The 11,061-nt window shown below is 57.9% G+C and overlaps 1 protein-coding gene across 2 annotated transcripts; it reads left to right on the plus strand.

Moving 5' to 3' along the window:
- The first annotated feature begins 229 nt into the window (after window positions 1-229).
- C3H15orf39 (chromosome 3 C15orf39 homolog) lies at window positions 230-9,909 on the plus strand. Of its 2 annotated transcripts, none has more exons than XM_076851119.2 (3): window positions 230-375; window positions 3,598-6,393; window positions 8,300-9,909. In XM_076851119.2, the coding sequence occupies exons 2-3, from the start codon at window positions 3,648-3,650 to the stop codon at window positions 8,665-8,667; spliced, it is 3,114 nt and encodes a 1,037-aa protein (XP_076707234.2). In that variant the 5' UTR covers window positions 230-375; window positions 3,598-3,647; the 3' UTR covers window positions 8,668-9,909. The 2 variants fall into 2 exon arrangements, with proteins under 2 accessions (XP_076707234.2, XP_076707235.2); XM_076851120.2 differs by having other exon boundaries at window positions 3,598-6,443; window positions 8,300-8,373.
- Window positions 9,910-11,061: the final 1,152 nt, after the last annotated feature.

An 11,061-nucleotide genomic window follows, 5' to 3' on the forward strand; every position in this document is an offset into this window, starting at 1 on the left:
CGGCCCGCCAGGCAATGTGGTTCGCGGAGCGCTGCGGGTACAGACTGTGCATAGCGCCCGCGGCGAGTCGCCACAGAGTTGGCCCCCCGCAAGCCCTCTCGTGGGCCCTAGGGAGCTCGAGCTCCCAGAGGCGCGGCCGGGCTCTGCCCCCACCCCGCGGGCCGCCCCGCCCCCGCTCCGCCCCCAGTCCGCCCCGCCCGGGACCGCAGACGGCGCCCGGCGGCGGCGCGAACGGCAGCGCGGAGGGTGGCTCTGGGCTTGGCTCAGTGACTTCCCGCGCAGGGCCGGGCGGGACAAGGACCTGCTGCGTAGGCGGTCCTGGAGGATGCGGCTGCAACCTCAGGCAGCGGCAGCGGGAAGCCTGGCGTCCTGCAGGTAGAGCTCGCCCGCTCGGCGGGCGCCGAAACTTGGGCCGAGTTTGCGGGCGGCGCGTGGAGAGGGGGTGGGTGGCCCTGCCCCAGGGCGCCCCTACCGGTCGGCCCGGGGATGGTGCGCGCGTGGCCGGGGCCAAGGTGCTGCGGCTTCCGGCGGGAGGGCTCTCGGGCTAGGCTTGTGCCACTGCCCCCACTTTCCTCGGACTTCGAGGCTCCCGAGGCCTGGTAGCGCTCTGGGGCTCCGGCGGGACCCCGGCACTGGGCTGGCGAGAGAGAGCTCAGGCCAGCGCTCGGGCCTCCTGCGGGGCCCGGCTCACGTGGATTGCCCCGGCGAGTTTGAGGGGGCGGTGGGGGCGGCTAGGGCCAGGGGGCGGAGGACGCCGAGACGCCGCGGGGCCCTGGACGCGCCCTGCTGGGATGGGGCGGCCCTGCGGTTTCCTCGCCACCGCTTGACTCACCATCTGGCCGCAGCCCAGGCTGGCAGGATGGCCCCGAGGCGGTGACTGCCCGGACTGTGCGGCCCGACAGCCCCCTACCCTGGGACCTCCCTCCAGTCTGTGGCCGTCGGTCCGTGGGGCTCTGTGCGCCAGCCTGCCGGCGTGCTCACGTGTGTCCGGTGCCCGAACGAGGGGAGAGCTTAGTTATAGAGGGGCATGTGTGCAGATGTGGGCCATGCACGTACGTGCAGGCATGGCTTTGCATGCGTGGCGGCGGCCAGTATGTCAGCCTGCTGGGGTGCACGTGTGCCCCAGCGCAGCCGGGAGGGGCTTTTGAAGACCCGGAAGGCCGTGGGGTCGGTTGCGGCAGCAGAGCCCCAAAGCGAAGTCGACTGTGGGCCCCAGGCACCAAGATTATGGGCGGGGCCCGTAGTGGGGGAGGAGAATAGATGCGATTTTGCTTCCCTTCCACCCATGCTGGATACTGTGGGCTGCCCCAGGTTGGGTTGTAGTGTCTGGAGAGCCCAGAGCCTCAGCTGAGGTAGGTGGGAGGTGTGAGAATACATGTGGGGTGGTTCAGCCCTCCCAAGAGTCCAGATGCTGCCTTCAACTGGGCTGGAATCACCTATTTCATCATGAGGCCCTTAGGAGGTGGAAGTGGGAATGGGGTCACAGAACTTTAGAGGACTGGGAGTACAGGGGTGGCAGACTCTTCAGGATCCTGCTTGGGGTCCTGGCTGAGGTTGAAGCTCAACTAGAAGGACCAATAGAACTTCCCTCCCCCACCAAAAGTAATGGGACCCTGTTCCCTGTGGGCCAGCCCTCTCTAAGTGTCTGCTTGTGACCTCATTTTGTATGTCAAGGAAGGAGACATCTACATTTTGTCTGAAAGGGAAGGCCCTTTCTTAGAGGGAGTGTACTTTGGGTCCTCCATCTGCTGGCAGGAGATAAGGCCACCTCTATGCCTCTTATTAGAGTTCTCTGCTGGCTCCTTGGAGTCTCCTCTCCTCCCACAAGACTCTGAAGGTCCCAGATGGCCTTGTGTCTATTGACTGGGTCCAGAGGGGTCTCAGAAAGTCTCCAGGGCAAAGGGCATGGGTTGGACTGAGCCCAGGAGAAAAAGACCCCAGTGGCTGAGGGTGGATATAGAGCAGGCTCCAAGGAGTATGTGGGGGAGGTGAGACCAGAGCCAGCATCTAATTAATCAGAGTTCCCCAAGGGCAGAGGGGAAGCTCAGCACCCCCAAAACGTACAATCTCTTCTTGCATCATTTTTGTGGAGTTGATGGGGACTTTTCCCCTAGGATACAGGCCCTTGACATAGGATACCATTAGTGGTTCTGTGGCCTGAGTTCTGATATCCTCTTCCATCTTCTCTAAACTCCCTGGGGGGTTGGATTCTGGCCCAGTGAGTCAACTCTTTCTGAGAGGCCTGCCTGGCTTCTTTGTTGTAGGAAGCTAGGAGTGGAGTGGGCATTGCCTTGTCTTTTCTTGACCCCTTCGTAGTCTAACATTGAGCTTCTGGCTGGCTGACATTGGACCCCTGCCATAAGAGAAGAGAGGACTGGTTGTTGCTTGCTGGTGACAGAAACCTGGGACACTTAGCTGGTGGTCTAATCATAGCAAGATAGAGCTGATTCATCCTTTCTAACCTATTGAGGGTTTCAGGGAATGGGGTGCTTACTGCAGGAGATAGAAGCTGGTCAGTGTGCAGCAGATAGGTCTCAGATGGAGACCTTCATGAGTCATTAAATGCCTGCTGCGCTGAGGATTCTCTACCCTTGACCTCTCAGAGTCTGGGTTCCCATCCTTGCTTGGCCTTGCTTCAGGGCCTCCGTCTTTCTCTAGCACTTATTTTTTCTATCAGTAAAGTACAGTGGAAGTAGTTGCCAGCTACCACTCTAGGCCCTTGGGACCTCTCTTCCTGGAGAGGGGATGAAAGAGAGAGAGAGAGACATACACACACCCACACACCCCACATGACCCCATATGCCTTGGAGTAGCCACCCACAGCTTGAGGGCTGGGCGTGGACACAGGCCCTTTTCCCCTCTGCTGGGATCTTCCCGTTTGCACCACAGCACCATCTGGTGGACAGCCTTGACTTTCACTGAGGGGGAGTGCTTGTATAGATGTAGGCACCCCAGCCACCTCTTCTGGGGGACTGCCTTCCAGACCCCAAGCCTAGTAACAGCGTTGGCTGTGGCCCTAAGGACTTGGGTTTGAGACCTGGATCTGATGTTTTTGGTAAGGCTGGAAGATCAATGGAGTGTCACAAGAAACAAAATTTGAAAACAATGCCCAGATCCCATGTCTTCCATACAGGGGTGTCTTTTGAGATCACTGTGGCATCTTGGAATAGTGGGAATGACAGGTAGGAGCTTTGCTACTTGTTCCATCTCCTTCATCAGTGACTTTGGGATGGATGGGTCTCCATCTATTTTGGTGGGTATAAGCCAAGGCAAGTGATCCTCAAAATTGCCCTAAAATGTAGAACCCCAAGGAAGGGGTCTTGGGAGTCACTTGGAAGAAATCTGAACAGAAAGGACTCCTGGATTGGGGCGAGGGTTATGTGCAGGGAGATTGGACAAGAATTTGTTCAACAAAGGATTTTGTAGCTTAAAAAAAAAGAGAGATGTCTGCATTCATGATTCATGCATTCAGTCTTAACTGAGTGTCTGTTGAGTGCCAGGCTCTTGGGTGGCAGAGAGCCAGGGAGCACGGCCTCTATACTGCTGACTGGCAACCTGCACTTCTAACTGCCCTGCCTCCTTTCCTCTTTCTCCCAGGTCAGCTGTTCAGTAGCAGCGGCCCTGGAGGGCTTGACGCCTTCACAGTGATGGCAGAGAAGCGCCCACTGGGGACTCTGGGGCCTGTGATATATGGCAAACTGCCCCGCCTGGAAGCAGACTCAGGGCCTGGACATAGCCTGCCCCCCTCTGCTGGTAACCAGGACCCCTGCAACTACAAGGGCGCTTACTTCTCCTGTCCCATGGGGGGCACTTCCAAGGCAGGATCTGAGCGGTTGGCATCCTGGACCCCATACTCACCCTTGTACTCCACAAGCGTAGCAGGACCTCCACTTCGGCCAGACAGCCTGTTTACCAACTGCCTGTTGTACCGCCCACCAGCGGAAGGTTCTGAGAAGATGCAGGACTCCAGCCCTGTTGAGCTCCTGCCATTCAACCCCCAGTCTCACACATACCCGGGCCCACCGCTGGCAGCACCCAAACCCGTCTACCGCAGCCCCCTGTGTTATGGACTCTCGACTTGCCTGGGAGAGGGGCCAGCTAAGAGGCCACTGGATGTTGACTGGACCCTGGTGACTGGGCCCCTGTTGTCCTCTGCTGACCCACCCTGTTCTCTGGGCCCAGCTCCTGGGAAGGGCCAGGCCCTGGACAGCACCTTTTTACGTGGAGTGCCAGCCGGGGGATCTGGCAAAGACCCCTCAGTTAGTTTCTCCTCATGCCAGGCGTTCCTGGAAAAGTATCGGACCATCCACAGCACAGGCTTTCTGGCCTCTAAGTACACAGGTCCTTACTCTGGGGACTCCAAACAAGCAATGGTAGAGGGGCCTTCAAGTCCTTGGACACAGCTGGCTCAGCCCCTGGGGCCACCATGCCAGGAGGCATTGCCTACTCACTACCCACTCCCTCCCCCTCCACAGGCCCTGCCTTGCCCCCCAGCTTGTCACCCGGAGAAGCAGGGCAGTTACAGCTCTGTGATCCCACTGCAGCCTCTGGGAGTCCATAAGGGGACTGGATACCAGGTTGGTGGGCTGGGCAGCCCCTACCTGAGGCAGCAGGCAGCCCAGACTCCATACATACCCCCAGTGGGACTGGACACTTATTCCTACCCCTATGCCCCACTCCCGGCACCCTCACCAGGCCTCAAGCTGGAGCCTCCTCTTGCTCCACGGTGCCCACTGGACTTTGCCCCGCAGACTCTGGGGTTTCCTTATGCCCGGGATGACCTGTCTCTCTATGGGGCATCCCCTGGGCTTGGAGGGACACCACCTTCCCAGAACAGTGTGCAGTCTGTGCCACAGCCTAGTGCCTTCCAGAGGGCATGCCAGCCTTTGCCAGCCAGTCAGCCATGCTCTGAGCCTACGAGGCCTGCTGAAAAGCCAGCACAGGAAACTGAAGAAAAGACATGGCTGCCCAGCTGCAGGAAAGAGCAGCTCCAGACCCCGCTCAGCGAACACTCTGGAGCTCCCATTGTCATCCGAGATAGTCCAGTGCCCCGCACCTCACCAGCATTGCACCCCTGTGCCCAAGAGCATCAGACTCTCCCACAGAAGGAGGGTGCTAGACCGCTCGGCTCTCCACCAATGCCTGTTATCGACAATGTCTTCAGCCTGGCCCCCTACCGTGACTATCTCGATGTGCAGACGCCAGAGGCCACAGCTGAGCCAGATTCAGCCCCAGCTACCAGTGAAAGCCAAGACAAAGACTGCAGGGGGACTTTAACTACCCAGGAGGGATCCTCAGAGCCTTGCTGCTCGCTTCGGGAGGAGGTGGCCTTGGACTTGAGTGTGAAGAAGCCCACAGCAGAGGCTGCTCCCATCCTAGTCCCTGGTCCTACAGTGCAAACCAAGCCCACTGCAACCGCGGACACGCCAGATGCAGGGAACATAGGTTCAGGTCTGTCAGGGCTGAAAAAGATGGTCACAGAAGCACCTGGGTTGCCAGTGGCCACAGAGGCCACACCAAGGACCAACTTTCACAGCTCTGTGGCCTTCATGTTCCGAAAATTCAAGATTCTCCGTCCATCACCCTTACCTGCAGCTTCAGACCCGGCCACACCCACCTCAGCTCCTGTCTCTGTACAGCCTGCACTCACCCCACCATCTGTACCCATGGGACTGCAGATTCTCACTCAGCCCTTGCCAGTGGCATGCTTCAACCTGGCCCTGCCTAGCCCTCCAGCCATAGCTGTGGCGGCCCCAGCCTCGACTCTAGCCCCTGCCCCTGCCCCTGCCCCTGCCCCTGCCCCTGCTCCAGCCCCTGCTCCAGCTCCTACTCCTACTCCTGCTCCTGCTCCTGCTCTAGCTCCAGCTCCAGCTCCAGCTCCTACTGTAGCCCCAGAAGACACCCCAGAGCAGCGCTTTACAGGGCTGCATGCATCCCTGTGTGATGCCATCTCAGGCTCTGTGGCCCACTCCCCACCAGAGAAGCTGCGGGAGTGGCTTGAGATGGCTGGACCGTGGGGCCGGGCTGCATGGCAGGACTGCCAGGGAGTGCAGGGACTGCTCAGCAAGCTGCTGTCCCAGCTGCAGAGGTTCGTATGCACGCAACAGTGCCCCTTTCCCCATGTGGTGCGAGCCGGTGCCATCTTCGTGCCCATCCACCTGGTGAAGGAGCGGCTCTTCCCACGGCTGCCCCCTGCCTCTGTGGACCATGTGCTGCAGGAGCACCGTGTGGAGCTGCGGCCCACTACACTGTCAGAGGAGCGTGCGCTGCGGGAGCGTGCCCTGCATGGCTGCACCTCACGCATGCTGAAGTTGCTGGCACTGCGCCAGCTGCCTGACATCTACCCTGATCTGCTGGGCCTACAGTGGCGAGACTGCGTGCGCCGCCAGCTGGGTGAGCATGGGGCAGCCCCAGTAGCCACCAGAGCTGTGAGCGAGTGACAGGTGTGTGCACTGTGTGAGTGGGGGGGTCACAGCAGATGGCTGAGTGGTTCCCGGATCTCACTCTACGGCAGTGCCTGGCTTTCCAGGGTGGGCTCTAGGGACCCCTCTCTCCGCCCTCCAGGTGTCACTGAGTGCTCTTTTCCCTGGAAACTTTGGTCCTCCTTGGTGCTACCTCTTCCTGGAGCCTCCCTCCTCCTGTGCTTATGCCATCTACATCTTTGGTGCAGGCCCCTTTGGTGTCCTGAGGCTCTGGCCAGGCACCGTTTCCTACTTGTGGTCACTTCTCCCCATGTCTCTGTACATCCCTCTTTTGAGTTCTCATCTCAACCCACTGCCTGCTGGAATTGGCAGCTGGGTGTCTCCTGCTCTGAATTCATCCTAACCGTAAACACCCTCCTGAACTGTCCTTTCAGCCCACTTTCCTGTCTTCCTCATCTTGGGGAAGGGGAGGACACTCTGCTCCCCATGCTCACACTTGTTGAGGTTCCACTCAAATGCTCTTGCCTTTGAATGGGTCCATCCTTGGGCCTCTCAGCACTGATGTGCACAGCAGTGTTTCCACAAATTGGCATCTTTTGTGGTTTGCTTCCCCCACTGGGTGAATGAGGCCTTGCGCCCGTTGTTCTGCTTGCATTCCTTATGTCCCAGAGGACCACGTGCTGCTGCAGCATTGTGTGGTGTGTACACTCACGTTTCAGCCAGAATTGAGCAAGAATGTCCTTTCCTCTTCTGTATCAGCTCACCTGACCTCGAGGCCTCCTGCCCACTCAAGTGTTTTCTCCCTGCTGACCCCCTGTTCCTGCCCCCAGCCTTTTCTCCAGGCTTCTCTCTGAAGATCCTGTTCCTGGTTTCCTCTCCACCTGGCTGAGTCCCTGTATCTGGGTGGAGGCCTGAGTGCAGAGGTAGAGCTGGGGTTGGGCTGATCAGCATTCGTTGTGCCTAAACACTTAAAAGTGGGGACAGAGGTCTCAGTGGAGTGGAAAGAAATGCAAGTGTGACTGTCCTGTCTCTGGAAGAGTGGGCTAGAGTGTGGGTAGTGCCAAGAGCTACACAGCCTCTTGGCCTGTCCTCTCCCTCCTCTGGACCTGTCTGGGACCCAGAGGGGGTCAAGTCTCTTCCTGGGCTGACATGGAAATGACTGGGGCCACATCCCCTCCTGCTGTGACTCCAGCCTACAAGAATTGGGCCTGGCAAAGAAGTGACCAGGGCCCAGCTCTTGCCCCTGGCTAGATTGTCCCCACTTGATTGCTGAACTATGGGTCCTCCACTGTCCTTGGAGGAGTTACCCATTGTGGGTGCCCCTAGAGAATTTTTCCTGTCTTCATTTCTTTTGGGTACCTGTGCTCCTCCTGGCACCCAATAGGTGTATTCTTGGTCAGGGACCCCTTTGTCCCCTGCTCAACTCCTCCACCCACCTCCCTTCAGGCATTCCTTTGGGGCAGCCTCTGTGTGGGATCTTGCTCCAAAGCTCTTGTTCTGACTTCGGAGGTGCTATGGCAGAAAGATGATGGCTTCCTTACATATGGCTCAGTACTCTCTTCCTGTGCCTCACTTTTCCCACGTGGCCAGAGTAGTTCCTGACCTGCTGGGCTCCTTTCCTCTCATCCTTGCTTCCAAACAGCCTCTCCTGAGCAATGCTTTCTCATCAGAGTTCTGGAGTCCCCTGGGGAGGAGTACACCTTTTCAGCTTGGATGGGCCAGCTAGCAGGTACATGCAGGGAAAGATTATGATGGCTGTGGTCCTTTTGGTGCCATCCTGGCTTGGGGAAGAACCACTGTTCTGGATGGCTTTGAAGACCAGGAGATGGGACCTGAGGGTGCAGGATCTGTAGCCTGACTATGTGCTCATTTTCCAGGTGACTTTGACACTGAGGCTGGAGCTATTCCCACCTCAGAACCCACTGTGGCCAGAGATGAGCCAGAGAGTATAGCCCAGGCTCGGAAGTCACCAGCCCCCAAGGTCAGGAAACCAGGGCGGAAGCCACCAACCCCTGGCCTGGAGAAAGCAGAGGCAACTGCTGGGGTTGGGTCACGTGGTCCCTCACCTACTCCTGCCAACAGCACCGGCCCACCTGGCCCCACGCTGAAGGCCCGCTTCCGAAGCCTTCTGGAAACTGCCTGGCTCAATGGCCTGGCATTGCCCACGTGGGGCCACAAGGCCTCAGGACCTGACCGGCCCCCACCCTGCCCACAGCTACTGGGCAGCCAGAGCCATCACCTGTAAAGTTGGTTGCGAGTGCTGTTGAGACAGCCAAATGTCTAGGATCAGCCTCTGCTTCTGCTGCCCAGGGCCAGGAGTCCATGCTGGGGTATGGCCACTCCCTTGGAGTATCTTTAGCTCTCACCCTGGGGCCTGTGAGGCTGGACTGACTGAGAGCCCCTCAGCTTTTTAACGTGAGGGTCTTCATTGGAAAAGACTACTTCCTGTTCTTCTCTAGAGAAAGCATGTGGGTTCCGGAGCCCAACAGACCTGGCCCGAATGCTGGCTGCTGTTCCTTGCTGCGTGACCTGGGCAGACCCTTCGCCTCTCTTGAACTCTCGTTCCCCATTGTAACGTAGGACAACACGGCCTACCTCACAGGGTGGTTGTGGGGAGATGCCTGACACACCCATTGCCAGATGGTCTCTGCTCCCTGCCTGAGACAGGTCTAGGACCTCAGCCCGGGCCTGGAATAGGAAGCTGAGGCAGCAGAACCTCCTGTTAGATAGTCTTTATGTGTCTTAGGACTTGGTTATCTTACAGTGGTACATTGTACAGTGTATATGGCTTGACACACTTTCCCTGGTCCCTGCTGCTGGTGCAGCAATAACAGCCTGGGACTGGTGTCCTTGCAGGTCTGCTGCTCCTGCCCCAGGGAAGCCCCAGGCCTGTCCTGCATTGTCAGCCTGTCCGGTGACTTCCTGAGCTGCCTTTACCCACACCAGGCGTTGACCCAGGAAAGTTGTGTTTTCTGGAAGCCAAGCAGCTACAGGGACTCAGGGACTTAAAGCAGACAGGCTGAGTGGCAGCTCCGTCCTAGGAGGTCTCTGAATTTCTGGACTGGGGACCCTGGTACTTCCCAAGCCAGAGCCTTATTAGCCAGGCTTGCTGTGGGCCACCTCCCTGCAAAGTGCTGAATTGAGCTGGAGGCTGGGGAGCTGGGGAACTTGGCCTTATTTAAGAGTTTGTGATAAGCCTGTGGACCATGGAGCAGGCAATTAAAGCATTTGAGTTGTTTTGGAACTGGGACCTGACTCGGTGTTTGAGGGGTTGTGGGTCTGCTATTGGGTCACCGTGGGCCACTCACAGGCTGCCCTCCCTGCTCCCAGAAGGCACCAAGGGCTTCAGGCACTATGGTGCCCACCAACTCTGGCCACCGAAGCCCTTCTCACATACCCACTGGCCAGCCACTTCCCCACTTGGGAAAAGCCCTTCCTCCTGACAGTACTGAGAGCCTTGGCAGCAGGAGATACTCCCAAGTGTCCTGTCTCCCAGGACTGAGATCTGTCGTCCCTCCCATGTGGGTGAGGGGGTCACTGGCCTTCCTCCAGACACCCACCCTTGCTGGGCTCTGCTCCCTGTGTCAGGGCAGCTGTGGCAGCCTGAAGGAGTTTTCCTACTTTCACCTGGGCCAGGCCCTGTCCCCAGGGCACATTAGACTTTTTTGATGCTTCTAACGGCCCCACTACACTTTCCCTCTCTGCCTGCCTGACCTTAAGCTGGACCAGGATTTGGAATGGCATCTGCCATTGCCCCCATACACCATCCAAATAGGCCCTGGTGTAGAATGCCACTTTCTGTTCATAGGAACCAAACACAGACTAGGTAAGTTTTAAGGAAAACAGGTTTACTTTGGTTCATGGTTCTGGAAGTCCAAAATCAGGGCCATCTGGTGATGGCCTTCATGCCAGCAGAGTCCTCAGGTGGTAGGCATCCATGGCAAGACATAGCATGTGTGTCTTCTGATCCTTCTCATACAGCCATCAGGATTGTCATAGGGCTGCATCCTCATGACTGGCCTAACCCTAATTAGCTTCCAGAGGCACTCCCCCCCACCATATTAAGTTTCACCTTTTTCTACCTCGCAGAGGGGATTAAAGTTTGACACATGAGCCCTTGGGGCACTCGAACTACATCCAAACTGTAGCACCTGGCTTGAGAAGGGGACAAGCCACAACACCACGCTGGTCACAGCAGTGCCAACCTGGGGTAGGGGTGGTGGCAAGGTGTTCTGGGACATAGATACCTGAACTAGGCTTTGAAGACAAGTTGGGAGACGATGGGGGCTGGTGGCAAGTGTGTGGGTGGAGGGAGGAGTGGGATTTTGGGGACCTGGAAGCTGGGTGGGGAACCTGGTTTGAAATCTGGTTTATATTGCTACATCATCCATTGCCTGAGGGAAGGAGTCTGGGCCATGGGACTCACAGGAAGCTGGTGTGCAGAGTAGACCACTTGAGGCCACTCCTGTGAAGGAGAATGTGAATTGCAACAGGTGGAGTTGCTCTGAGTCCTGGGCTGCCTCAGCCCAAGCTGGATTTGGCTGTTTTGTTTCTTGCACACCTGTGCTCTTTACACAACAGTCATACATCTTGCCAATGGCTACATGACAGGGGACCCATGATGGCACAGGCCAGGGTG

This window comes from Callospermophilus lateralis, chromosome 3, assembly GCF_048772815.1.
Source record: "Callospermophilus lateralis isolate mCalLat2 chromosome 3, mCalLat2.hap1, whole genome shotgun sequence".
Classification (NCBI taxonomy): domain Eukaryota; kingdom Metazoa; phylum Chordata; class Mammalia; order Rodentia; family Sciuridae; genus Callospermophilus; species Callospermophilus lateralis.